The sequence below is a fragment of the Lasioglossum baleicum genome, chromosome 7 (genome assembly GCF_051020765.1).
Source record: "Lasioglossum baleicum chromosome 7, iyLasBale1, whole genome shotgun sequence".
Lineage (NCBI taxonomy): Eukaryota > Metazoa > Arthropoda > Insecta > Hymenoptera > Halictidae > Lasioglossum > Lasioglossum baleicum.
In genome coordinates, this window is record NC_134935.1 from 4,245,000 (window position 1) to 4,271,418 (window position 26,419).

The 26,419-nt window shown below is 43.8% G+C and overlaps 2 protein-coding genes across 5 annotated transcripts in view; one reads left to right on the forward strand and one right to left on the reverse strand.

The window, feature by feature from the left end:
• LOC143210539 (uncharacterized) overlaps positions 1-26,419 on the reverse strand; it is a 127,332-nt gene that overhangs the window by 48,927 nt on the left and 51,986 nt on the right. The window contains exons 1-4 of one of the 3 annotated variants that reach the window (XM_076427463.1): positions 11,506-12,679; positions 11,266-11,420; positions 8,752-9,105; positions 2,610-5,328 (exon numbers count right to left, since the gene is read on the reverse strand). In XM_076427463.1, coding sequence (XP_076283578.1) covers positions 5,198-5,328; positions 8,752-9,105; positions 11,266-11,311 — 531 coding nt within the window. In that variant the 5' untranslated portion in view covers positions 11,312-11,420; positions 11,506-12,679 and the 3' untranslated portion in view covers positions 2,610-5,197. Of the gene's footprint in view, positions 1-2,609; positions 5,329-8,751; positions 9,106-11,265; positions 11,421-11,505; positions 12,680-26,419 lie in introns of those variants that run through there. The other 2 variants (XM_076427462.1, XR_013009275.1) reach the window with 2 other exon arrangements.
• Positions 12,609-24,426, forward strand: LOC143210537 (uncharacterized). Of its 2 annotated transcripts, XM_076427458.1 has the most exons (8): positions 12,610-12,857; positions 13,597-13,811; positions 15,956-19,758; positions 20,195-20,259; positions 20,583-21,270; positions 22,083-22,200; positions 22,389-22,563; positions 22,773-24,426. In XM_076427458.1, the coding sequence occupies exons 1-8, from the start codon at positions 12,775-12,777 to the stop codon at positions 22,792-22,794; spliced, it is 5,169 nt and encodes a 1,722-aa protein (XP_076283573.1). In that variant the 5' UTR covers positions 12,610-12,774; the 3' UTR covers positions 22,795-24,426. The 2 variants fall into 2 exon arrangements, 1 of the variants encoding a protein (XP_076283573.1); XR_013009274.1 differs by lacking the exons at positions 20,583-21,270; positions 22,773-24,426 and having other exon boundaries at positions 12,609-12,857; positions 22,389-22,529.

Below are 26,419 nucleotides of genomic sequence, written 5' to 3' on the forward strand. Positions count from 1 at the left end.
CGAAAAACGTGGTTACGCCGACCCCGGAAATGTTAGACGCCCGAAAAAAACACCGCCCTGCTCTTCTCCGAGACTCGGATTTACAAATGCTCTCTGTAACTGCGAATTTCAATCACGAAACGCGATATTCTGGCGGTATCGGACCAGAATCGATATACTCTTTACTTTAGACGCCCGAAAAAAACACCGCACTGCTCTTCTCCGAGACTCGGATTTACAAATGCTCTCTGTAACTGCGAATTTCAATCACGAAACGCGATATTCTGGCGGTATCGGACCAGAATCGATATACTCCTTCTGCTCCGACGAAAATCTTTTCGGAAATAAACTCGATGGGTCTTCTTTTAGTCTAGAACCTTGGAAAAATCTGAGAGAATAATACAACTCTTTCACAGTCCAGTGAAAAGATTTTTCAAGCATTTTCTATGATCGCGAATAATTTGTAACGCGCGTCGATTTATTCCGTAAGTCAATAAATATTGAATCTAACACAGTAAACAAGTACACTGAATTTTGTTTAGCAAATCAGTGTTCATTTTTATCCGGTGGTTTCATAAACGTTCTACACCCCCGTACAAAACCAAGGTTGACTGCTCGCCGTGAAATTAAACACTGCATCTTTACGGACTGACAGTGTGGCGCGTGTCGAGTTAAGCTGCACTTTGCAGGCGAATTCTGAGCCGACTGTTGTCAGCGAATATCGGGGCGAGACACGTGTCCGAATAGTAAAAACCTTCGTACGCCCTTTGCGCCTATTCTGCAGATGTGCGGTTGCGAGATAGCGCGCGGGCATGGACGAAATAAATCCGTAAACAGGCTACGTAGAACATCTACCACGTCGTAGAATGCTTTTAACTGTGACGATAAATACGAGCAACTAGACTGCGGATCTTTATGCAAAATAAAAGCTGTCCAAATCGATCGGAAACGGAAGTCAAATAAAACTGCGTTTCCTCTTTCAATAATTTTAATAGAACGTCACATCATTTAATTCGTCAAAATAATCTTTTACAGTTCTGCATCTGGCCAATCCATTTTTGCCACGAATGCATAAAATCCGAAGTCTACGAATAGAACCAACATAATGTCGTAGTGTTTCTCCTTTGAAGTAAGCCGTTCGATCGCACGCTTAATTCCATACAAAAGTAACAGGATGTGAGTCGTGTGTTGTGCATGACGTTGCCGAAAGAACGGGAACAACTCGGGGGCCCGTGTAAATGGAAAAGTTGAGCAATTTTTTATTCGAACAGAGTCTTCGAAGGTTAGTCAGCTCGAAATTGATTATTCCGTGTGGCGATTCGCGAAAGTATCCGGGTGGTGAGAGGGATGAGGAGGGGGGGGGGGGACCAGTTGGAAATGTAAGAACGCTATAAATCTCATCGATCGAGTCTCCACGATGCACACTGGGCCGCGCGCAGCGTGCACTGTGACGCAGGTGCATGAATTTGTCACGGTTAATCCGCTGTTACAGACCTAATGGAAAACGCACGGTTCCGCTGGTAACACCGATCGAAGATCGAGTTTCAAACGCGAGGGGACGACGACGTACGATTGAGTTTCGTGGTACTTTCCGTGTAGAAAGTGTTGTTAATGTATTATAAATCTTACAAAATTACAAACGATCCGCTCATTATCTTTTCTTTTGTCATCCGCGTTTGTTCGGTTTTCTGCGTTCTTTTTTTCTTCTTCTTCTTTTTACAATAACACGCAGCGACAACGCTTTCAATAAACGAAGCGACCTCGCTTCTCGGTTAGCAGGTAAACGTCCGCCCCTCCCCTGTTAGCCATCTCGTCGGGGAGACAATCGTCGCTATCTAATTGAAAGCAAAATCCGTAGAAACTCGCAGAGACGGAGGATGTGGCAGCGGGTTGCGGAAACTTTTAAGCCGCTACAATCGTACATAATGCCGGATTCCGGGGCGAGAGCTCTTGTCGCCCCCGTTATACCGTATATTCAACCGAAGAAGTTCTTCACCGAGGCCATAAGGAATTCATGAATATCTCTATCATTCTTAGGAAGCTGCAATACGGCGCAACGCGGCCGCCGCCGCGCCGTTGATCCTCGATGCCCCCGGGCTGCGGCGTTTTGAGCGAGACAAATAAACAAACTTTATTTCGAGGCCCCTTGCCTCCTAATATCAAACGGCTCGCCGGCAAATAAGGACGAAACCGTCAACTCAAAATTCCTAACGCGAGATTCGCCGTAGGACGAAAAAGGTTCACGAAGAGCCATTGAAATAAATTCTGCCGACAAGTTCTCGAGAACATAAAGCTGTAATATGGTAGAAGATAAAAATCTAATAACCGTTTTTAATGACTATCGCTTTGCAATGATTGCAAAAGTATTGGTGGACAAAAGCGCTGATCTAACAAATCGATCTCGCATCGTACCGCGTGTCGATAAGTCGCCTTTCATCCTCCGCGTATTGCACATCGAGTTCGATCAAATGATACTTTCACCGATTAAATAATCCACATCGCAGACTGATTCGCCGAGTCTTTATCGCGTCGATCCGCCTGCGCCGCGGCATAAAGGATGCAAATCTAATCTGTCAGGTACACAATCTCATCCTAAACGTGGCCCACCGGATTCGAACATTAAATGTTGAATATTATGAAGAAGAATGAATTCCTCGTCACGAGATCATCAAAACCGGCTGCCACAATCTGCCGAACCACAAAAGAAATACACACACACACACACACAGACACACGCAACTCCGTTCTACGCCTACCAAATGACAGAAGTAAAACGTATTCTCGGCGACGTGTCGTTTTCATAAAAAAATGATCATTTACTATCGTACAACAACAGGCTCTCTCGAGTACAATGATCAAGGGGACGAACGCGTAGCGGGTTAGCGCTCGGAGATTGAACCTTCGCGGTTATATTACGTACATATAGTCCTTCACGGGAACTTGCAGCTCGCCGATGCAGCAGTATAAACTCTCCTGACCGGTGATTAAGACAGACGGTGGATCGTGGCACGTCGCGCACGTGTAACACACAGGTGCGCACAGGTGTGTGTATGCACAAGGGACGATCCTGATTCTCTCGTGTTCCGCCGGCTAATTACCGTGCTCGTTCCAACGCGATGGACCCCGGCGCGGCACGCCGTGTCGCGTCCCCATCATCGAAATCCATCAGCGGGCCCGTAAACGAAATTATTGACCCACTCCGGATTTTCGCCTAACTACGAGCTTCAAAGCGGCTCTCTACTTTCATATTTCATCGCGGCGAGGCTCGACGGCCCCGCGAATTAACCCGATAATCCACGCTCGTCTAGCTTTCACGGTTGGAAAGCCGCGGGATCGAACCGAACGTGTATCGGCCGTTCTCGGCAGGCCATTCGGGTACGAATAATCGAGCATCGATCTCGCCGATCGCCCATGGTCTTCTCGGATCACCTTATCGATCTGGTTTATTCGATATTTTGCGCCGATTAATCGCGGCGCGACGCGTCGCAGCGTATTCGAGCGCGACGCCGAAAACAAAACAACCCCGGGAACAAAACGGAACGATGCACAGTGTACAGGTAGCGCTTGGCTTTTGTCGAAAACTAACGCTTACGTCTCCACGACCCATCCCCACCCGATTGGTGTCTCGAGCTCGATAGGAGAGCGCAGGACCTTCGGGACACCGATCTTTGCATTATAGGGTAAGTTAATTGAGTCATTGTATGTTCAGTACATTAACAACGTTTCAGTAATGCCCGCGAAATTGAATTTCTGAAGTTTCGAAGCTTCAAAATATCAGCCATTTTAAATGATTACTAGTGCAGTAACGAGACCAATCAAAGGGTTCAATCAAAAGTAACTTAACCGAGCACTACCGCTTTGTCTCTGTGCTCGTGTCAATTCCCGGAAGAGAAACGCTACCCTGTGTCGCACGAATGTCGCTCCTGGATCCCAAACTTTGCAAAGAACGAGCACTACTGCGCAAAGATCGTAAGTTGCCGAGCAGCTACAAATTGTATTAATGTATTATTATGAACAATCTATAGTAGGTGAGGTTTCCTGGAAAGGATTATAGAACCAGCAGGAGCAGCGTCGCGGCAAAACATCCCCCATAGGGATCGCAGACGTCACGATCTGAGAATTGTCCTACCAATAGTGGGGGTACTTAGCGAAGTCGCGATCCGTACTGTAGTTGGGGAAGGGAAGAACCGTACCGTAAAGTTAGGCCGGGGCTAGGTTATCTAACTAATAATACTGCTTGGCCACGTACTTACCTAACCCAACGATACTTTCCTTCCCGACCTTCGGCACGAATCACGACATCATCAGTCGTCCCGTTAGGGTGGAATAGACTAGCTTCGTGACGTCATTCAGGTTCTGACTATAGCATTTCATCTCTCGGATCCTCCGACCTGGTAACGCTGAGCAACCGTCTAGACTCTAAATCTTTACCTCTGTGCTGATCAGTTCGTAAATGTTCAGCAACTTACGATCTTTGCATGGTATTACATACGTCGAGATCGGCGATCTCTTCGCGATCGGATCGGGGCCTCGATCGCGTCCCGTCGCGCATCAGCCGGATATGTCGATATTTCGATGAACAATTGGTTCCACGATCGAGTGGCCCACCTGTCTCGATGGTGCACCTTTAGCACCCCTGTCTGCTGCCCCCCACCCTCTACCGCTGTCATCGCGCGTTCTATGACAGTCTAGTGTCTAGTACACTGCTGTTCGGCTATCGTCGATATGGGGGCGTACTTTTACTTTTCCGAACATAAACAAATCGGCGGACAACAAACGGCCAGGTCAAGACTTTTCTCCCACTCTACATGTTTCTAATGTCAGATAGAGGGTAACTCTGATCCCCTCGTTCCCCCTACCTGGCCACGCTGTGGTGAGCCACCATTTGCCCAGGCCTGGACTACACAGATTCTGACTGTTGCATATTTCCCCCACTATTTATCCCAGAAATCCCTCGATCTGGTGTAACGCTGCCGCCCACGAGGCTTGCCGATTGCCGAACAGCACCGGTCTAGCATGCATCGCGAAAGGTGTTCGCGGTGCAGAATTTCGCGCGCTGTCAGATGATCGGTAGCGTGTGGTTGTCGTTGATGTCGAGCAACGGCCGCTGATTCCCGGCGTCGTTGCCATCCTCCGTGCGGACGATGTCCGGTATACTTCCGGTGGAGGGCCCGCCTAGTAGGTGTTATCGCCTGGACGAACGGAAGTCTGCACTAGGCTATGCGAGGGTGACCACCCCCTCTGGTTCCGGGGACCAACAGTTGTCCGACAGCCAGCAACCGACCACCACGGTCACGAAACCGATCAGCAACGCCAGGAAGATGTACGCCTCCGCGTTACCTAAAGAGTCTGGGCATTCCGGAGATCATCGGTGGTCGTCCGTGTTGTACATATGCATAGACGAGGTTGACGCGGTTGCAGGGATCGTGGACACGTGCATCGCATGCCGGAATATCGTTATCGTGCCGCAGGAAAGTATGCAGGGTCTATCGATCGAATGGAGAGCCAGGTGGTCAAGAGAAAGCTTCCTTTAGCTCGAGACGTTTAAGTTCATCATCGGTGGTGAAACGTGTATGATGCCCCGCGATGGAAAAGTGAAGTCGTTCGGCGGTAACTAGACTGCGAAACTTTATGCAGATTCGCGTGATTCAGAGGCGCGCTGCGTTCGAGGAGTCACGAATTTCAAGCTAATTTTCATTTCTGCGCTAATGGTTGCAACGAGGGAAACCGTAAAATCGAATTTCTGCTGTACACGTTGTTTGGATTTGGTTTTCGACACAAGAAATTCCGATCTTTGACGTACAGTAATAAACTCAGAGTCATAACAGTATATTTCTTGATAAAAACCCTCTATACCACAGACAACGTAAAATCGTATATCTCCTGTACAACGACCTTATATATTTTCTGTCTGGAGTAAGTATGGAACATTTATACGCTTCTACATTGTATAGGTACACATTTTATTAGCAGCAGCCCAGACAGATGCCAACGTATTCGTCACCGAACGCGGGCACAGCCTAAGATCATGGTTTACCTAGTATCTGAAAGTTAAATCCGAAATCTGAATACGAAGGACGTGAGCGAAAAGGCGCGTACCGTTCGTCCGTTTCATGAATTTTTCACGTCGCTGGCGGTCTATTATCTTCGATTTACGGGTAAATCGACGCGTATTGGACGCGAGAGGACGAATCGTGCCAAGTGATCGCATAACCGGTGGAATTCTCGGCAAAAATCGTAAAGATCGGGTCTCCGTGATAGCTCTATTGTCTCTGCACGCGCGAAAATATCCTTGATTCGCTATTCCATCGGAGAGTGACACGTACGACAATACCATACGGAACGGCTTTCCAAGAAATTGAACTATCCGCGGAGATGGTTTACGAGCCCGTGTCGCAATATAAGACTTTCTGGCTGCTGCTGCTTCTAAAGTAAGTTCATAAACCTGAAAAGTTTCGTTCGCGACATGTCGGGAAATTGCTTACGATGATAAGCCAGCAACCGGAATAAGCAACGTAAAAGTTTCAGACGATAGCGGCGGGAAATATTCGAGATTATCGCAAATTAAAGGTCATGGCGCCGCGCCGCGCCGCCAATAACCCTTGAGCGAACTATTAGAGCCGACGCGACGCGGCCCCACTCGCATTTATGCTAGTACTTATTCAATGTGTAACTATCAACGATCTAATTATTTGTGGATTTAAATGAAATTTTACCATTTCTATAGAGATCAATATTAAATATAGGTTGAGGTGTGTTTACAGTTTCATATTACACCTACTCAATTTTCCCATGAACGCATAAAATCCGCTGTCTACTAGTAAACGCATTCCCAGCAAAAATGTTGAAAGCACGATAACACATTTACAGCAAGTATTTCACTGAAGTAGCGCATGCAATTTAATACCGTTAACTGGAAACATAACTTTATATCGACGATCAACAATCCGTTCAAAGCGTAATTTTACCGTGCTGGGCATAAACTTGCTAATAGAGGACTCCGAATAAAATTGCAGAACGCCGGCAGCGAAAATATTTATAACCGATGAGTATCGAATAAATGGAGTGTAAAAAAGTGAATCCAGCCAGCCAAATGGGAAAAATTAGAATGAAGTCGGGAGTGAATTGATGATCCGAGAAAATCTGAAGACGTTAATGGCGAAAGTCGTCAGCTCCGTGAACCGCATGTACCACACATACGCGCTTAGGACACTGCAAATGAATTATAACCGTAACCCGCCAAACTTGCAGAAGAACTTTGCGCGGTTACCTCGGGGCTCGGGCAAACACAATGTACAAGAAGCTACGCTGATTACGGTGTTCCCTGTGTCTACATACTTCTTACGGATTGAATAGTTTGGTACGTGACCGCGATATCTGATACACAGCCATTGGCGAAGTAGTTATCAACGTCGACGATTATAGGAAATCACCATGTTATAGACGGATCCATCAATGGCGACCTAATTTTCGCCAATAACGTGGTTACACCGATTAGAAATCGTAAGTAGATGTTACATGCATCCGCACCTTGACTACCGAACAATCTTTCAAGTTCATCTACGTACAGTGGATGTAAAAAGTAGGGTGCTTGGTCCAATTTATTATTGTACAATCTGAACATTTTTACATCGATATTGCAACCTCAAGATCTGAATTTAGACAGACACCCCAGAGTCTTATTCGGTCAAACAACAGCAATGTCTTTTTGATAGTTCCAGAAATTGCCGATGGTTTCCTTTTTCTAATTCGGTACGCTCTGAATGATTTGAAAGTTAAAGTGGGAAACCGTGGGTGTGTGTGAGACACGTAGAAAGCTTATTTAGTCAAATGATCAACGATCTAGAAGTTAGGGGAATGCGACCACAAACTGGACAGAAAAGGCAGACACCATTCCACAACATTGTCATTCCCATAACGACGTGCACCAGCTCAGAGAAAAATATAGCGAAGTCGGACACTTTTTCTCGATGCACATAGAGATTTCACGCCTCATTGGCGAGCCTTCCGATAAAAACTCCGCAGTCTAACAACTAGATGTCAATCGGACCAGTAGTCAAATTATAATATCCGCACAGCATACAGGGTGTTCGATTCTATTCTTATCGGAACCAATTAGATCCCATATCGGTTGCAAGACTTCGCTATACCTCCTCTATACTTCCCGTCACCATAGTCCATAACCATTTCGCACACCCAGCTACTGGAGTCTTTAACTCCAACTCTTGAACCCAGTCTCTACACCGTCGATTGTCTTACTCGAATTTATGAATCCCTCTTCAGCATCGCTTTCAGCAGTGGTCGACTAACGTTGGAGTCCAGCCAATTAGAGACGTCGTGCGCAAGAATGAACGGACACCCGTACCTGTTAGCGCCAACGTGTTCTTAAAGGAAATTGGTCGATGGCGAGTTGCCATTTGGCCTCCGAAGGATTTGTTATAGGGTCTTGCCTGCGGTCTTCAAAGTTACTTCGAATGACCACAGGAAACACTTTTGGGACACCCTGTATACTAGGCAGTGTCGTCAGACCGGGGAAATCAAGCGGAACACTTACAACTTAAAAATTCTCGGCGATTCATGTCTCGACATAAAAATTCGAGCTGGATTCAAGGAACCCAAATGAGGTGAAAAAAATTCACAAGTCAACTAGTAGTTTACGGTTATGGGGTCTGGTGACGGCAAGCAGCATAAAATTGAGTTTCTTTCTGAATGCATGAAAATTCTAATGTAAGTCTAAAGATAAGAGTAAAGAATAAGGAATGATTGGTTTACCTAGGGGTCCCTTCGACATCCAGAGGCCTTTCATGAGGGTGGGGTCGCCGCGGCGCCAGTTGCGCCACCCTCGGCCCCACTTTTTACCTGAGGGATAACCTGTAACATTGTTAGCGGCGGTACCGCCACCGACGGCACCGCCACCAGCGGCACCGCCACCGGCTCCACCGCCGGTGGTGCCTCCGGTAACGCCGAGACCAACCCCACCGGTCCCACCGACGATGCCGGTGCCAGAGCCGGAGGCACCGCCGCCAGCTGTACCACCGCCGGGGCCCGGGGTGCTCGGCGAACCAGCCTGCGGCTGTCCATGGGCCCCCACCCCACCACCACCTTGTGGCAACGGCAATCCCGCCACTTATTTATCCAAAGCAGCGTGTAAAAGCAATGGATACCGATCAAATTATTATTCGACGCTGCCACCTATACACTCTGGGGCCTGAAGATTTTGGCTTCTCAACTTCCCTTCAGCTAGCTAAGCTACCCCTATGCCCTACGCTCTTCTGCGTGGCTCGAGAAAGCTGACACGCGCAGGGAAAAACGAATGAGGTTATTGAAATCACTCTGTATAATGTAAATTATACATCTGCAACGACCTTGAGTAGCCAAAATCTTCTACCCCATTTATAATAAACTTTGTGGCTTTCGGTCACATGATACATATGTCGTGACACTAGGGTTATGGTACTAGGCGTGTAGGTACATAATAAGGTCTGCAGTAAACGTGTATACACTTAATTAACCATACAACAACGGATTTCAATTGGTCACTTATAATTTGTCATATTTTTAGCTTAAGTATATACACTATTTTAGGCTGATTTTATGGGTGGGTTTGTGCTTTGTCATCTCTGCCAACGCAGTTGATTTATTTCTGGTAAATTTATTCAGGATACATTTGTTTGTTTGTATACCGTAATTTATAACTAGTATTTTAAGGACAGATCACGTGCTTACTTTGATCGTATATTTGCAGGATGATATCTTTGAATAAATTTACCGGATCTTAAATCTTTCAGTGCCAGTTCGTCAGCATGCATTATCACTAAGAAATGTAATAAACTATTTTGCAGTGTTAAAGATATGAAATTAATTTCACCCGGAACATTGCACATGTCACAGAAATTTTCACAGCACCTTTACTGTACACCTGTTGATGGTCACACAAAAACATTAATTTTATCGTACCAGCTTGGTATACATAGATCGCAAGAAAGAAAAACAACTTCGTTATAAATGTATAACTCTCCAATGAAACTATATACATTATTTCGTTAATCGTTAGAGAATTGTTCGTAAAATTCCAAGTTCCATCAATAAGATACACACAATTATATGTATACAATATAATACTAATATATTGTTTCTCAGAAGTACCACCCACTTAATTTATCATTCTATTCTTAGATTGTATTCTATCGTCCCTGCAAATTTTAGATTTCGCCTAACGCGCGAAAAAGTTTTGCAGTAAGAGTATCACTTGAATAATATATCATTCAATGAGTCACCGTTAATGCTAAATGTTACCGCAGTTTTTAATAGCCATTCCATATCGGAACTTTTTTATAATGTGCTCTCAGCGTGACCTAATTGGTCCCAGGAGAGAAAACTTTAACTGCTTCGAGACTGAATTGATTTAATTAAACAGTTTCAAAGCGAATACGTCTTCGAGTATACGTATTAGGCTCTTGACGCTAATAAAGCGTTAAAGAAAACAAAATGTATATCTGAGAAGCGTCTAAATATTCAGAAAGAAACAATTAAATATTTTTTTAATTAATCCTCGAAGCGGAAGCATCAAATAAATCGGTATTTAAGCTGAGTTGGCGATGCGAAACGTGTAGCAATAACTTTTTACTTCTCTTTCTCACGAAAATACAGGCTGTTCGACTACAGGTGGGGGAAAATTTAAGGGGAGGTTCTCGACGATAATATAAGACGAAAATGAAGAATAAAAACGTTGCGATTTTGGCTTCGTTATTTAGTTATTAACAATTACAAATCCGCCTGAAATGCGGCAACGCGACCAACAGAGCTGCACTTACGTTGTGTACGTCATAGAGGCGCGCGACAGTCACGTATCTAGTGACAGATGCATTGACCCCTTCTACTCGATAATTCCATATTTTAACGAGTAGGTAGTTTCAATGTCGTCCAACGATTTATTAAACATTTTCATCTCGCTGGAGCCCCAAATGAGAACCAAGGTATGCATGCATCTGTCACTTGCAACGTACACAACGTACACCTCTGTCGGTCGCGTTGCAGCATTTTAGGAGGATTTTTAATTGTTAATAACTGTAAATGACGAAGCCGAAATAGCAATTTTTTTATTCTTCATTTTCGTCTTATATTATCGTCGAGAACCAGCCCTTAAATTTTCTCCCACCTGCAATCGAATACCCTGTATAACTAAACTCTAACGATGAAGTATACATATTAGAAAAATTTCAACGTTGTTCACAATTTACGACAACGATGTACAAGATATTAGCAGATCGCTCGAGAAAAACTCACCGCATAAGGAGAGGAGCAAAATACTGGCAAAATAGATCCACCCCATAACGTCATCAACAGGTCTCTTCTGCGATAGTCATCATTGTCGCACTATCGGCCTTCCTGTCTGCTGCGCATGCTCGGTGACACCGAATTATTCATTGCTATCACGATTCCTGCAAAATAATAACATCCACGTTTCATCAAATTGTAGAGAATTAAAACTAATCGTGTCATTCGAAGAGAGAAAAGACTGCTCACAGACAATTATTACTTTACTGTTTAGGAAAACCTAAGATGTAAATGTTAACTCATCAATTTGAATAAAAAAACATCGAAAAATAACTGTTGTTCGGCGTCGACCGATGGTCGGAGGCGCCTGATGCTGGAACCGCTCAGAATTGAGCGCGCGAGGAAGGCAATGAAGGATCGTACGAATGAGGGAGATGTCGATGTTCAGTTTGATATTCACAATGCACTTTATTGTCACTTCTCGGGGTTGAAACGGTGGTACAATAGCCGACGGATCGGTCTTCGGAAATCTTGAACGTGCTAGACTCTGCCCTTTTGTCGCGAGAAGGAAATCTTGAACGTCCCTTAGCGAGGGTCGCCGCGAACGGATGATCTTCAGCGCGTACGTCGGAAATCTTGACGCGGGGCAGATGCACGAATCGCGATGATAGAAAATGTGATCAACACCGAATCAAATTAATGATAACCGGAATGCGAATTGATAGAAAAGATACTAAAAGGCGTAAGTATCGCGAACAAACAACTAGAGACAATTTGAAGCGTGATTCGAAGAATTGTATTAACTCGCAGAACTGATCGGAAGAGGCTCGCTCCGCCAAGGGAGGGCCTTTAAATATTCGCCGAAACGGCAGGCGGGGTCGCACGCGATTGGTTCCGGATCGATCGCATGATCCGGGAAGACGACGGTTCAAGATTCGAATCGTAGAGATTTGCCGGTGATGGGAGCTGACAAACACACCGTAGCCTCGCGCTACGGTTACGCATGATCGCTACGTGACTCTAAACAGGGTTAAAAAAAGAGCAGAGCAAACGGAGCTCGACGGTTGGCGTACCGACCAGCAAATTCACAATTCGAATCTTGAACAACTGTTTACCTTGTCATTTTATCGACTTTTTTATTACTGTGGCAATTTGACACCGAGGCACAGATTCAGTTCGTGAAATTGAAATAAACTCGCAACTCTCGGCTCGCAATACATAATAGCCAACAGAGAGGATATTAGCCAATAATAGCGGAATATCGAATGAACGTTTACACAGATCTTCGCGCCATGCGCCATATTGAGCGATCGATCACAACGCCACTATGAATCACGTGGCTGAATCAGTAAACTGATCGAGCAGTGTTGACAAGTGTTATAAACTATAGAGAGAATGGTAGAATGGGTAGAATGTGGGCGCGCAAATTATTAAATTGTTACAAGTTTTGTGTCACAAAGTAGACGTAAATAAACATAATGCGTTTTTGATGTGACCGTCGCTGAAGACAAAAACAAGATGATGGAGGAAGTACTTGTGATCGCTGACAGTCTGTCAGAACTGATACAGAATATGCAGAAAAATTTACAATGTATAATTTGGTAAGTTTTCCACCGGTATTAATGAAATCACACTCTAGAGACACCAATTTTTCAATGTAACTTAATATACATCAGCGAATAGATACGAATGGCTGTTTCCTGTTAGTTTTTACGTTACGGTATAGGTTATGTTTAGTTCTGTTTACAGGAGTATTTTGGAACATTGATCATTGAACAATGAGCATGTGTAGTATTCACATGTAAATAGTCATTTGATCATGTTACTCCAAATACACTAATGGTTAATCAGATTGTTTATCGATTATAGAAGATATATACAATTAAATAAAAACACTTTGCATTTTCTACTATGTCGTTCTATAATGTTTTGCTATGCAATTTGTTAGCAGCTACTCTAGTTCGCACAATTTTACCCAGAATTGAAGGGAGCAGTAGGAACTAATAAAACTAACATTATTGATAAAACATCGCGTTTTATCAGCAAATGAGATAAGAAATCTTGGTTTTTAATCTGACGTATGTTACAAGACCGATGTAATTTCTGTTTACGTAGTAATCATTGTATATTATTGTAAATGCTCGAACTAGTTTTGAATTACAACTTCATTGCACCTGCTCTTCTTTTGTACAGATTACTCATAAATGAAATGAAACTCTTGATCTTTTGATATTTTTAATATTGAAACAGAGCATATGCATTACAAGTTACTATTTTAAATTGATCACTTATTAAAAATTAAAGCCAGTTATGTAAAATGCTACACATTTTATGTTTCAGTCTGCATACCATAACAAATGCCATACGAACACGGTGCGGGCATCGATTTTGTCGGGAGTGCATCCAAAAGGTGTTGCAAAGCAAGAATGCAGCCTGCCCACTGTGCAACTCCTTTATACACCGGCGCAATATACGCGACGACGAGCATATGGAAATATACATCAATAGATTAGAGAAACTGATCGAAGCAATACAAAAGGATGTTAGCATCGACGGTGAGTGTATTCCATTTGTATTACCGTTCTCTTTCCAGAAAAAGACTATTAATGCTGTTATCATTCTCATTACATATTCATAGCATACCGAAAAAGAATTCAAATTGGAATCTTCAAAGAACGTGTCTCTTCTTTTGTTAAGAACTTTCCTGGTGGAAATGAAAAATGGGAAGTCACTTAACTGTGAGAAAATATTGGACGAAGTTTTAAAAACTTTCAATATGAAATAAATAATAAAAAGCTGAGTTCAAAGTCGGTCTCATTTTGTGCTTCGTGTCGATGGAGCGTTATTAACACTTTACCTACCGGAAGCCTATTAATAGGATTTTAAATAATTGTGCTGTACCAAAAGAAAGCATAGAAATTTTCTTTTACATTGCAATCTTAAATGAAACTATTAGATGACGTTATTCAGGGTGACTTGTTAGTTCACAATGAAAATTGCTGTTGCCATTGAAGGTTCCATTAAAAAGTGTTTAGCCATGTACCATAGATTTTTCAAAATTATACAATAATCACCGGTCGGTAATGTGTTAAAACTAAATCTGATCCTTTGGTACAATAAAGCTCAAAAAAATATCCATAGTATTCTTTAGAAAATATCATGCAAATTATGGTCAGTTTTGCCTCGTAAACGAGTGTGCATAACACTAACACAGATGGCTGATACGACCGTGACGATATATACATATACAAAATATTTTATTTATTTTTTAATCTCGCGAAAGTGTGTGTAGAAAATTGTTCAAATAAAATCGTGACACTGTAAATTTGCAGGGAATTAATGCACCGCCCGTGATGAGATTCTGCTAGCGTTGTTTGCGGAAAATACTTCCTCGCGTGTATACGTCTATGCGCCACGATATCATGTTCACTCGGGTCAGCTATCCGTTTCACAGAGTGGAACGAGTCTTTCAAACATTTAGATCCTCCTCCGTTGTTTGGGATTCGGATGCTGCCTGCTGCTATCCAAAAGTTCAATGTTTCACGAGGTCTTAACGTTTACGTGTGTCGCTACATCTCGGGAAATTCCTGCGGAGGACGTTTAACAGGCACTTTGTTTAAAATTTTAATTGGCCCCACTGTAGCAGTCCTCGTGTCCGGGGAAGCAATGATAAATGTATTATCTGAAAATTATCTTTCATAACACAGAACGTATAAAACACGGAGAAAAACACAAATTTTTTCCTTCAATATCAGTCGAATGTCATATCTTCTGAATACACGGATTTGTTTTAGCGTTGGGCGGTGTAAACAAAATTGACCGGTTCTATGGACTAATAGAATCATGACAATCGTCGACCGATGTTTTTACCACGTTTTTATTAGCTCGCTTTCTTGTCTGCCTCTGTTCGTCTGTTTGTCTGTCTGTTCGGTACAAATTTTGCAATTGATTTTAAACTAACTTTCCGATGAGTGACTTGTTCAAATCATACTCTAATTATTTTAAAACAGAGAACTATCAAATAAAAATACAAGAACGTAGTGAAAGCTTTTGCAAATTATACTGTCTCTTTTTTTTCCTTGGATTTACGATTGTAATAGAACTTCTCATCAGTTTGACAAAACACTCGCTTCCGTCCGACGTTTTTGATAGTTAGTCTAACGAATTGCGAAATCTTTTTGCATGTAAATATTTGCGAACAGACGTATTCTAGAACTTGTCGGCAAACAGCATTTGTTATACGATATAGGAAACTGCAGGATGTTGTACAGGAAATGATAGCATAGCAACGCAGTCACGGATATACCGAGAACGGAGGAAAAGATAAACGATGCGCACTTGCTATGCATTTGGAACGACTGACCTACCCAAATTTTTCTGTAAATCTTGTTTAAAAATATCTCTCGGGTACTACACTGAAAACGGCTATCTCCTCGGTGCTAATAATATTTCAGGGTTAATATTATAATATATGAGTAGTCCAATGCAACAATTTCTTTGGTTGTCACACCACGTCCCTAGGGTTTAATCGTCATTAATAGACTGCGGATTTTATGCATTTGTGATAAAAATGAGCAGGTACAATTAAAAGCAGTAGACGGATTAAAAATATTTGAGAACATTAATCTATCAGTTTCAGCGGATTAAAAGAAAAAAAGAAGTGTTGTATGTATGTTGCATGGTTGTGTGTATGTTGCAGTATCGACGCACGTATCGAGACCGCGCAGCACACGGGAAAGCTGTTCGTCCGATAACACGGACACCGCAAAGCCCGAGCAAGAAGACTACAATCAGCCGGGTTGTTCATACGCGCAGCCGAAACCGATGAAACCGGCAAGTTCGCAAGCGAAGCGCGCTTCGTCGAAATCGAGGAGATCCGAGAATGGTAAAACTAAAAAAGACACCTTCTCAGACGCCAGCAGCATAACGAAATTCTTTCCAAAGCAAGCTCTATCCCCGAGTTACTCGGACGAGAACTCGTCGGAGTTAAAGATACAAAGTTGGCTAGAAACTCTACCGGACAACATGGACTTCTACAAGTCGAACCTAATCAAACCTCCCAAAACCAACCCGAACAACACCCTGGTACATTCTATCTCGCAGAACAAAGTTTCGGCGATTGAGCATGAGCCCGAACATATCGCTACCGTCAGAGATAACAATAACTCGAAGGACGTGTCCTCGAGAGATCAAAAGGACGAGGACGGTCGCAAAAGGATGATCAAAGCGAGAGAGTCCCGGCGAAGTTCGTCAACGTTGACCTCGAGAACAAACGAGGTAAGCGGTAGGATGCAAACGAATCGAGTCGATCAAAGACGAAGTACCTCTAGCACCGGCGAGGATGTTGTCCAGGATCACAGCGAAGACATTCACAAGACGTCCCCGTGCGACCTGCTGCCGTCGACGAAGAAGAACTGGACCTCGGTGGTCCAGTTCGGCAAAGAAATGCGCTCGAGGAAGAAGATCAGATCCTTGAACGTGAGCATCGGGAACAAGAACAAAAAGTCGACGGATGAATCCGTGAAGGAGCCAGCGCCGAAGCAGAAAGAACTCCCGAGGAGATCTACAAGAAGAAGCGCGGAGAGGCCGAGTGTCGCGGGTAACGACGCGAATGAGAAATCGCCGGTGAATAAGTATAGGCGGGAACAGCAGCCCGGGGACAAGAACAGCGGATCGATGACCGCGGGGGAGTCGTCCTTCGTCGAACTCGAGCAGGGCGAGCAGGTGCGCATAAGAAATCTGAATAGTTATCAGATGAACGACATCATCGGGGTGGAGGACGGCCAGCGGGAATTGGAAATTGAAAACCGGCCGCTCAACGACAACGATGCAGAGAGACAATTCCTGCAGGAACTAGATCTCTGTTGGACGCCGAGAAAGGGAACCAAGAGCTCCTCAATAGACGTGACTCCGGCTAGGCGGTCCAGGGAGAATCTCGATAGCCCGAATCTCTTGTACGGCTACGTTTCTCCGTCGGAGGAACAGGAAACGGTCATTACGAGCGAGCCTCGTCCCGCGGCGCTCCTTCAGTCCTCGACCCCTCTGCCTAACAGGTTGTCTCTAAAGCGACGCGACATCGATTCTACATTGGATGATCCTGCGGCCGCTGGAGCTGACTCGCGACTACTCGCTGTGAAACGTGACTTGAATCGGGAGATCGGGGGAAACGCTGAGAGATGCGCCATCGAGACGAAATCGACGGAGACGGGGGAGAAACCCGACAGAAATAACGGGGTGGAGAACGGACATGTCAGAGACGCTGGGACTGCCAACAAGCCGGAGAGCGAGAGACCGGAGAACAAACGGCAGGAGAAGTCTCTGGTCATGTTCAAAAAGCTCGGCAAAGTTGTCAAGTATCGCAGAAGGCCTTGTAGGTTCTTGTATCTCGGTAGCACCATTCGTCGGTCCTTTGGAATTCAGGACCGTGTCGAGAGGTTACAGAGACTGTGCAACCCGGCGAAACTGGAGAATCCTCCGAAACTTATGTCGGAGAATAGTTTCGGCAATAATACGAGAGTCACGGCGAACGACGCGGTGTCGCAGGGCGAAGGTAATCTAGCAGCGGGGAGGGAAGACGCTGCGGTGACCGCGCGGGAAACATCGGAAAAGTTACATCCTGTTAGCAAGGTATTAGAGCTTCGAAGCGAATCATCTAATTCTACAGTCGCATCTCCTCATATACCGAGGGCTCCGAAACTCAATATCGAGAGTTACGATACGCTGTCTAAAGATATCGTGTCAGCTACCGTTGCCAGCGAACTTCGCGACTCGAACGACATCCTCTTTGTTTCTATCTACGAGACAGAAGAGAACGGTACTGTGCCGGTTCATCAGCGGCTCCCACCCGATAACACGACGCTCGAGAGGACCATCAAGATGTTGTCACCGAAAAACGACTCTCAGCTGAAGTTCCTTTCCCTGGAATCCCCTACCACCGACACTCAGCCAGCCACGAAGCAACAGGGTGAGGACGATATTGTCGTCAAGAGGAGCAACTTGTCCGATACAAGGAGCGTTCATTCGACGGATCTCGTAAGGACCTTGCGGCAGGGTTCCGAGGGATCGGGGGCAGATGCTACATCGCGTAAAAAGAGAAAGCGATCCGCCAGCCGAGACAACTTGGTTGAAAGGACGAAGTGGACGACGGATGACAACGATCAGGAGGAAAATTCTTGCAACAGTTTCTCGTCCAAAGGTGCTACATACACCAAGGATGATAGGACCAAAAGGAAGCATGACGTCAAAACGAATTGTCCTGTCGATCAGAGTACTCGACACATGGAGATCGTGTCTTTGAGTTCCGACTCGGACGCGGAGAACAAAGAAGACGCGTCGAAGGAGCAGAAGATGGTCTACAAGCGCATCGTACCGTTGGCCACCAGCAGCTCGTCGAGCTCCAAGAAGAATAACACATCATCGTCTGATAAGAAGGAAACGGAACTCGCAACCAAACGAAAACGATCGATCTCCCCGGATTCGAACAGTTACAGGGACGTAGACTTAATCTTGAACAGCTGGTCGAAGGACCTGAAGCCGACGGACAGATTCTCGAGGAGAGGGGAAACGGAGGGACGCGTCCCTGCCGTATCGGCAAACAAGCCCGACCGGAGGAGTACCGACAATGCTAGCGCGAAGTCTTCGCTCACGGACTCGTCGGTGATGCACAAGAGGACGGCTCCCTTTAAACGGAGGTGTTTATTCTTGTCGGACACCGACTCGAACTCCGTGAAATCGAACGCCGCGATGATACGGAACTCCTCGAACAGAGGATCCTTTGACGAAAACGACTCGTCGGACTTCGGAAAGGTCATAGATACAATTAGGGACATTCAAAGAGAGAGACTGGCGACGCCTGTCAGCGACAAAGAGCCCGCGAAACATCAGAGCAAACAGGATGCATCCTTGATGCATGATAATTTTGATGAAATTATGGCGAACGTCGATACGGAGAAGCTGATCTGCGATTACCGCGCGGGGCCGAACAGCGATTCGAGTGGCGTCGGCGTCGGTCGTCTTCGAGCTCCGAACAAGGACCCCTCGGTTTCGCTACACAAGGGTTCCGATAAGGAGAACGACTACAAGGAGTCCGGAAGATTGTACGACAGCGAGAGCGAGACCGAGAATGACAAAACCCTCTCCCCGGAGCACGTGAACGCGACCGATAAAAGCTCGACGATAACGGATGATAGATCGCGGTACGAGGCTAAGCCCGTCGAACCGACGATCCGGAACAATGTCACGAATAGGTTATCGACGATTAATGCGGTGTACCAAGGCAGTGACAAAAAGATCGAGGACATTGTTAACGACGTCACGTTGAAAGAAATCTGCTTCGACCAGGACTCGCTGATGAACATCACGCAACATCAGATGCAGATTAAACAGTTCGAGGACGATCTGTTTGGAAGAACGGCGGACCCGGCGAGGAAACACGAGAACGAGCAAAGGATGCCGCAGGAGACGAAGAACGAGGGTGACAGGTGTTCGGATTCGAGGAGGCAGGTGAGCTCTCAGTTCTATCGGATCTTAAAGTGCTTTTGATCTTGGCAAGTAAGCCAGCTATTTCCTGCTTCGAAACGGAAAGCTTCGTTAAAAATGAGTCAAATTAAAAATCTATGAAAACGGACATTTTTATCTGATACGTATTAGCATTTCTTGAAACTTTTCCAAAGAAGAAACGTGTTTTAAAATCTTCTTGCGAGTAGTAAGTATTACTCGCAGCAGGAAGCAATTAGCACTGACGTTTGTAGCCGAGTGGTTTGAGAACACGGGATATTACCCGCGAAACTGTGCTAAAAAATAGTATAATATCCTGGCACGTTCGGTATCTAAATCGTGGCTCTCATTATTCACCGTAACTATTCATTCCGCTACTTACGAGATAAACAAGCCTCTGCACAGCCCTCTCAAAGACTCACTTCTGCTCTGAAATATCCAGGACGCCGAACACTCGGGCGAAGAAGACGACATTGTCGAGAACACTCCCAACGTCAAGGTGAAAAAGTAAGTAATGCGAGTCTTTTCTAGCTGTTCTTCTCGTTCCACGTCGTTCGCGAGCGAGCGAGCGCGCGCGTAATTATTCATTCAATTAGCAAAATAATGCTATCCACGCGAGAACATAATTTCTTGCTGCGCATTGATCCGTCAGATTTGTGGCTTTATAAATATGTCGCGTGGCAAAATTGTTTATGATGAGATATCTCGTCTATACAATGTCATGAACAACTTTGCGACATCGAGGTACATATCTCGTTCATGCCACCGAAGGGGTTAAGCGAGAGTTAAACTTGGAAAAAGACTGATCAGCGTTCAACGGCAATTTCCAGCATGTCGATGTTGAGCTCATCGGAGAAGAGGAGTTCTACAGAATCGTCGACGGTGCGAATGAACAGGGATCGTGTTGGGAGTACTCCATCCTCGACATCCGAAAGGAGTACGGAGCCTCTGTACCAAAGGCGCGCAAATCCCATGTATCAGAGCACGCCGAAGGTCCAAGCAAAGGCTGATTGTATGGGAGTCGCGAATACAGCGGAGAAGAGGCTGAAGGCGGCGAGCAGAAGCGAGCCAATGAATAGGCCAGTGAATGAAGTGGCCAGGATCAGTGATCAGAGGCTGGCCCGGCAGAGATTGTGTTTCGTTTGCAGCGGTTTGACGGCAACAGAGATCAAACAGGTGAAGAGACTCGCCAGCCTGGTGAACGCCGGATATGTGAACCAGTTCGATCCGGATGTGACGCACGTGATCGTGAAAGTCAACGAAGAAACCAACGGCGCGAGCAAGACCCTGAAATATCTGCAGGGTATCGCGCATAGAAAGTGGATCGTGGGCTATCAGTGGGTGATCGGCTCGCTCAGGGAGAATAAATTAATAAACGAGGAGAGGTACGAGGTGGTAGACGTAAGAAGTTTCGAGGCGGGCCCTCGAAACTCCCGATTAAGGCAGAAGGACCTGTTCGAAGGATTCGCCTTCTTGTGCATTGGACCGTACGAGAACGTCTCCGTCGAGCAGTACGAGGTGAGCCTTTTGAATACCTTTTACCGGAGAAAATTGAGGCTGTTCGTTCAGCACGCTGAATGGTTCCCTTGGGCGGGCTGTTTTAACACTTTGTGCCCGGAAGACGCTTTGAAGCGCCGTTTTCGTTGAGTCGGGCTGGCCACTTTGACTCCACCAGGTTTTATACCTTGTACAATGGCTGGTCGATAAGCAGGGGCTCTTCAAGCCAGGCCTGGTGAACATCTTCCCCGCTGTCGCTGCACTCTTTCCATTATTTGCGAACACGCGAGTTTCCATCACAGTTCTGACCTAGTCGAGTACGTTACAAAGAGGGAACCAGATCGGCTAGCAATGTATGTAGTCTAGAGTGTCAGGACAACGCATGGAACCATCGTCATGTATCTCGTCCACGGTGTCAGTACAACAGTATCGGTTCTCGAGATGCCTCGTGTAGCAATATAGAGGGGTTAATTCGTGTGGGCGAGTTCTCCGTTTCCAGGGAACAGTAGTTTCCTTTTAATGTGACAAACATTATGATCACACTTAAGATGGTTTCTGTATTACGGTAAGATGAAGGTCCAACGTCCCGGTCCAAATTGCGTTTTTATCCTCCTGTCCATCTAATCGGTTGTTCGCAAGATGCGCCGAGCTTACGTCGAGCAACAAACCGAAAGTTGAGTAGTTGGTAATGAAACTCTCTGCCTCGCCGTTGGTACTGCCGCCGATCCAACGAAATGCATTTATTCGCGTTTTCCTGCCATCCAATTTTGCTAGGCTATTTACAGTTGAATCCTTGCCAAGTTCCGCGGCTTAAGAATACGTTTCCATTGCAGGAATTGCTACGTGCCACTGGCGGCACTGTGGTCGACTCACTGGACGCTTTAACTGTCGCGAAGACACGGATGAGAATCATTGTGATACATGCGGACATACACGAGTACGAAATCATCGGTGAGTCTATCATCTTACTTTAACATTGAATTTTTCGGACCAATTTTTCGGACAACCTAATATTTTTCGACCAAAACGCTTTGCAACGTTTTCATTCCGAAATCGGACATCTCATGTGTAACAATTTAATAGAAACAAGTTTTTCCTACAACGCAGAAGAAAATGTTTAAACATTGTTTTCCCAATAGGATGGTATAAGAAAGCTCGAGCTGTGCCAATAATCCACGACTGGATAGTCGAGTGTATCAGCCGGTACAAATTGATATCCTTCTATCCATATCTGCAGGAGTTGTTGAGGGCGGATGTCCTAGCACTAGGGTTTCCGAAATTTCTCGTCGAAGATGACGAGGACGAAGATAGCATGTGCGATGAGTCCTTTTGAACTCTAATCCGAATGGAAGCTCCTCTCTTTTATCGCAATCGTTACCAAATGAACACTGTTCGTTTAACACCGGACTACGGACTTTATTTATTTTTGTATTATTTTGAATCGAAGGGAGCATCATTCAGACTTATTGTTTTGCAGTGAACTCTGCAGAAAAATCCGTGGTCTAATTAGTGCTTTTTTGCAGGGCTCGATTAGGGCCAAAATAATGAAAACTGGAATGATAATTTGAGTACAGTAAGTATGCAGTCGTCTCTGTACATTCGGTATTTCGTTTAAGTTGCATAACAAAGGGTGTATTTGTTTCTGTACAAGAAAGCTTATTTTATACATTTGATAATATCGTTACTAGTATTCACTTTATGCTAATACTCTTGTATAAATGTATTTTTTACTCTCTGTTGGAGGTTAATTTATGCAAAATAATCGACTGTATGTATCGTTCGAGACAGTTTCACTCAGAAATTCGTATGACAGGATTATTCGAAAGGATTCATTTGTTGTTGAGAGTATAGATCAAGGTTTTATACGCTGGTTCTCGTTGAACTTGAAGCTGGTACGAAGTTTTCATTTCGAGGATTGTCCTGGTTCAAGGATTATATTCTGGCACTAATTGTAAGTTAATTTTTTAAAGAAATATAGTATTATATAATCTCTGCAAGTTCTAAAGTGCGAAATATTCGTAGCTTCTTCAATTAGCAAAATATCTAGCGTATAATACTTGTAATACTTTCTAATATTTAAACATAAGAATATCAACTAATTTGTAAGAATTATCTTATCTACTCTTGTAATGCTAAACTTCTTTTGCATTTATTATTGTTCAGGGCATTTTGATTTGTTTACATTCGTTCACAGAACTATGATAGTTGTCAAGTCACCAATATTCCTTTCGTGACACCAGTGGCCCACGGAAATAAAATAGATTTGAGCTGTTTTTTAAGGGATGAACTAATTCTGTGCTAAACATCTCGAAGGTACTTGAATTCTTTTGTGTAAATTTTCCAAAATTTCATGTTTATTTGGGGGGTTTATTTATTTATTATTTGGGGGGTCGTGCGGGGTTGTAGATCGGATTTCGTTCTTTTTCTCTTTTAATTACGTCGAACACGTGGAATGCGGACGGATAGGGTATGTAGGACGAGAAGGTGCTCTCGGCGTGCAATATCAGAGGCAAGGGGTGGGATCAGAGGCTGCGTGTTACGAGGGACATCGAGGCCGCTCACATATTCACCAAGGCACACGAACAATATTGATCTGCCCGGGACCACCTGTAGCCAACTCTCCCGTTCCCCGTTCGCGCGGCACACACCGGTGGTTATGAATCTCGTCCAATTGCCAGCAAGTGAGGAGAAATAATCACTGTCTAGCCCGTCATGTATTCAAAGTGCCTTGTATCATGTAAGCGATACGTACAAGCTTCGCCGTGCCAATTAGAATCGGTGACGACCTGTCCGATCGCCCCACCCAATGCCCCGTCTAATCTACATTGTCGCTCAAAATCTCAGTGGATCCAGAAAGTATTATAAGAGTATTATAAGACATCATATAAAAATATCTTGGAGGAAAATGCTTCTTTATGCAAGTTTTAAAATGATTCAACACACTTTTTGGATCCGCTATATGTTACGATAAAAATCGAAATGTCTTTTTTTGGTGCTCCATGTATTGACTAGCTTTAAGAGATCGACGTTAAGAACCTCGTAACTAGACACGCACACAGTCTGTAACGTTGCTTCGAACAAACGAATCAAACGAACAAATAATTATTATTTTTGTAAATGCTGTACCCGAGGAAATTCTATTTTCTACTTGCTGCGAAATATAAACAATTTAGATAGTTTGTCGTCACGTTTATTCCCATCTTCGTTAAACTTAAACATTCACGATTTTTAAACTTTTTCGTGTTCGCAGGAAAACCTTGAACGGAATTCAATTGCAAATTTTGCGCATCTATTAATTCTTTTTCGTTTTTAATTAATAAGAAACAAAAGACAGATTTACTTTCTCATTTGATAATGGTATAATAATATTTTTAACCTACTCGTTTTTAAATATGTTTCTTCTATCAATCGTATTTGCTGTTAAAAAATGTTAAATGCTTTCGGCGCAACGGTTCGATCGTTTATTACTAATTATGAAGCAATTTTGCTAATTATCAAACAAAATCAACGTTTCGATCTTAGTTTGGATCCTTTTCAAGATTTATTTGAATCGCGTCTGTAAAGTAAATATGTTATGATAATTTCAAAAACTATTAAATGATTGAATATGAGGAATATTGTTCATGAAAACTCACTCACTTGCTTTGGGGAAAATAAATTTATAATAATAGTATGGCACGTGTGACACATGTTAGGTGTCTCATACCTAAGATTTACGCTGCGATGTTTAATCATATGAATAGTTTCCAATAGTAGCCTTTGATGTAAATTTTCTTCTTTGTCAATAATTTTGGCGTTCTCAAAATCAAATCTATGATCCATTTCAAGTGAATGTTTCGTCAAAGCCGTATGTTGCAGTACAGGTAAGAAAATATTATGCTTATGTTCTGTGATACGGGTTTTCAAATTTCTGGACGTTTGTACAATATATGTATACTTGACTACATCCCAAGCTTGGTACTGAGTATACAGTATTGCAACTTTCTAAACGTGGTAGCTTGTCTTTAACAGGTGGAAACAAGGTTTTACGATAATGTGGTATCCTGAAAATTGTATGAATTCCTAATCTTCGAAAGATCCTTTTAAGTCATTTGAGATGTTCTCAACATAAGGTATAACAACGGTATTTTTCCAATTGATTGGACCAGTTCTTTTAAATCTACCTTCCTTTCGTTTTTCACAACCAAAAGAGGATGATATAATTCAAAAATACGTTCCTTGACGATGTTTGACGTAAAATTTTCTGAATAACCGTTGTGTTTTAATACATTTTTTATTAACAGCAAATTGTTGGGTCGAAATTCAGGATCAGAGCGTAAGATAGTAACCTTTGATTAAGCCCACTTTATGTTGCAAAGGGTGAAACGAGTAGAAGTTTACATATCTACCCGACCAGCTAGTTTTATGAAACCAATTCGTTTTTAACCTATTTTCTGTTCTAATGATACTCACGTCGAGACATATGTAGTTACTTTACAGACGCGATTCAAATAAATCTTGTAAAGGATCCAGACGTTGTATTGTTTGATAATTAGCAAAATTGCTTCATAATTAGTAATAAACGATCGAACCGTTGCGCCGAAAGCATTTAACATTTATTAACTACTCGTTTTTATTATAAATGCATACAATCCGCAGTCTATGCATTCTAGTTGTTGCTGCACGAAATTGTATAAAATGTTTAGAACAATGTTTAGAAACGTCGGTTCGATGAATTATTTACAGTATCGGGACTCTCTATTCAGTCTCCCTTGGCTACGGTCGACGATGTTTGCGAATCTCTCGCAATTGTGCATAGTATCGTGGGTCTGCATTGTACCCTCCCATGCCAGTATATGCGAATCGCATCCATTTATATTCCAAAGAGTACAATCTTGATACATCTGTAAATGTCAGCGTGTTCCGTCTTTTAAAGTGCGACGACACGAAGCACCGGAGGGAAATTCTACCGACAGAATGGGATTACAAGGTGTATTCGTTTCAGCCATTTTAATTAAGTCGCTGGAAACAATTCCGTCTGATTTACAGATCGTTTGAATGGAATTATACGATTAGAAAGTCTGCGAAGACGATTCTCTCGTAATAGAACTGCATTTAGGTACAATCAGTGAACTAACCAAAACGAAGCAAGTCAATTTGCAGCGAGAGGTAAAGCAACTTTAAATGAACA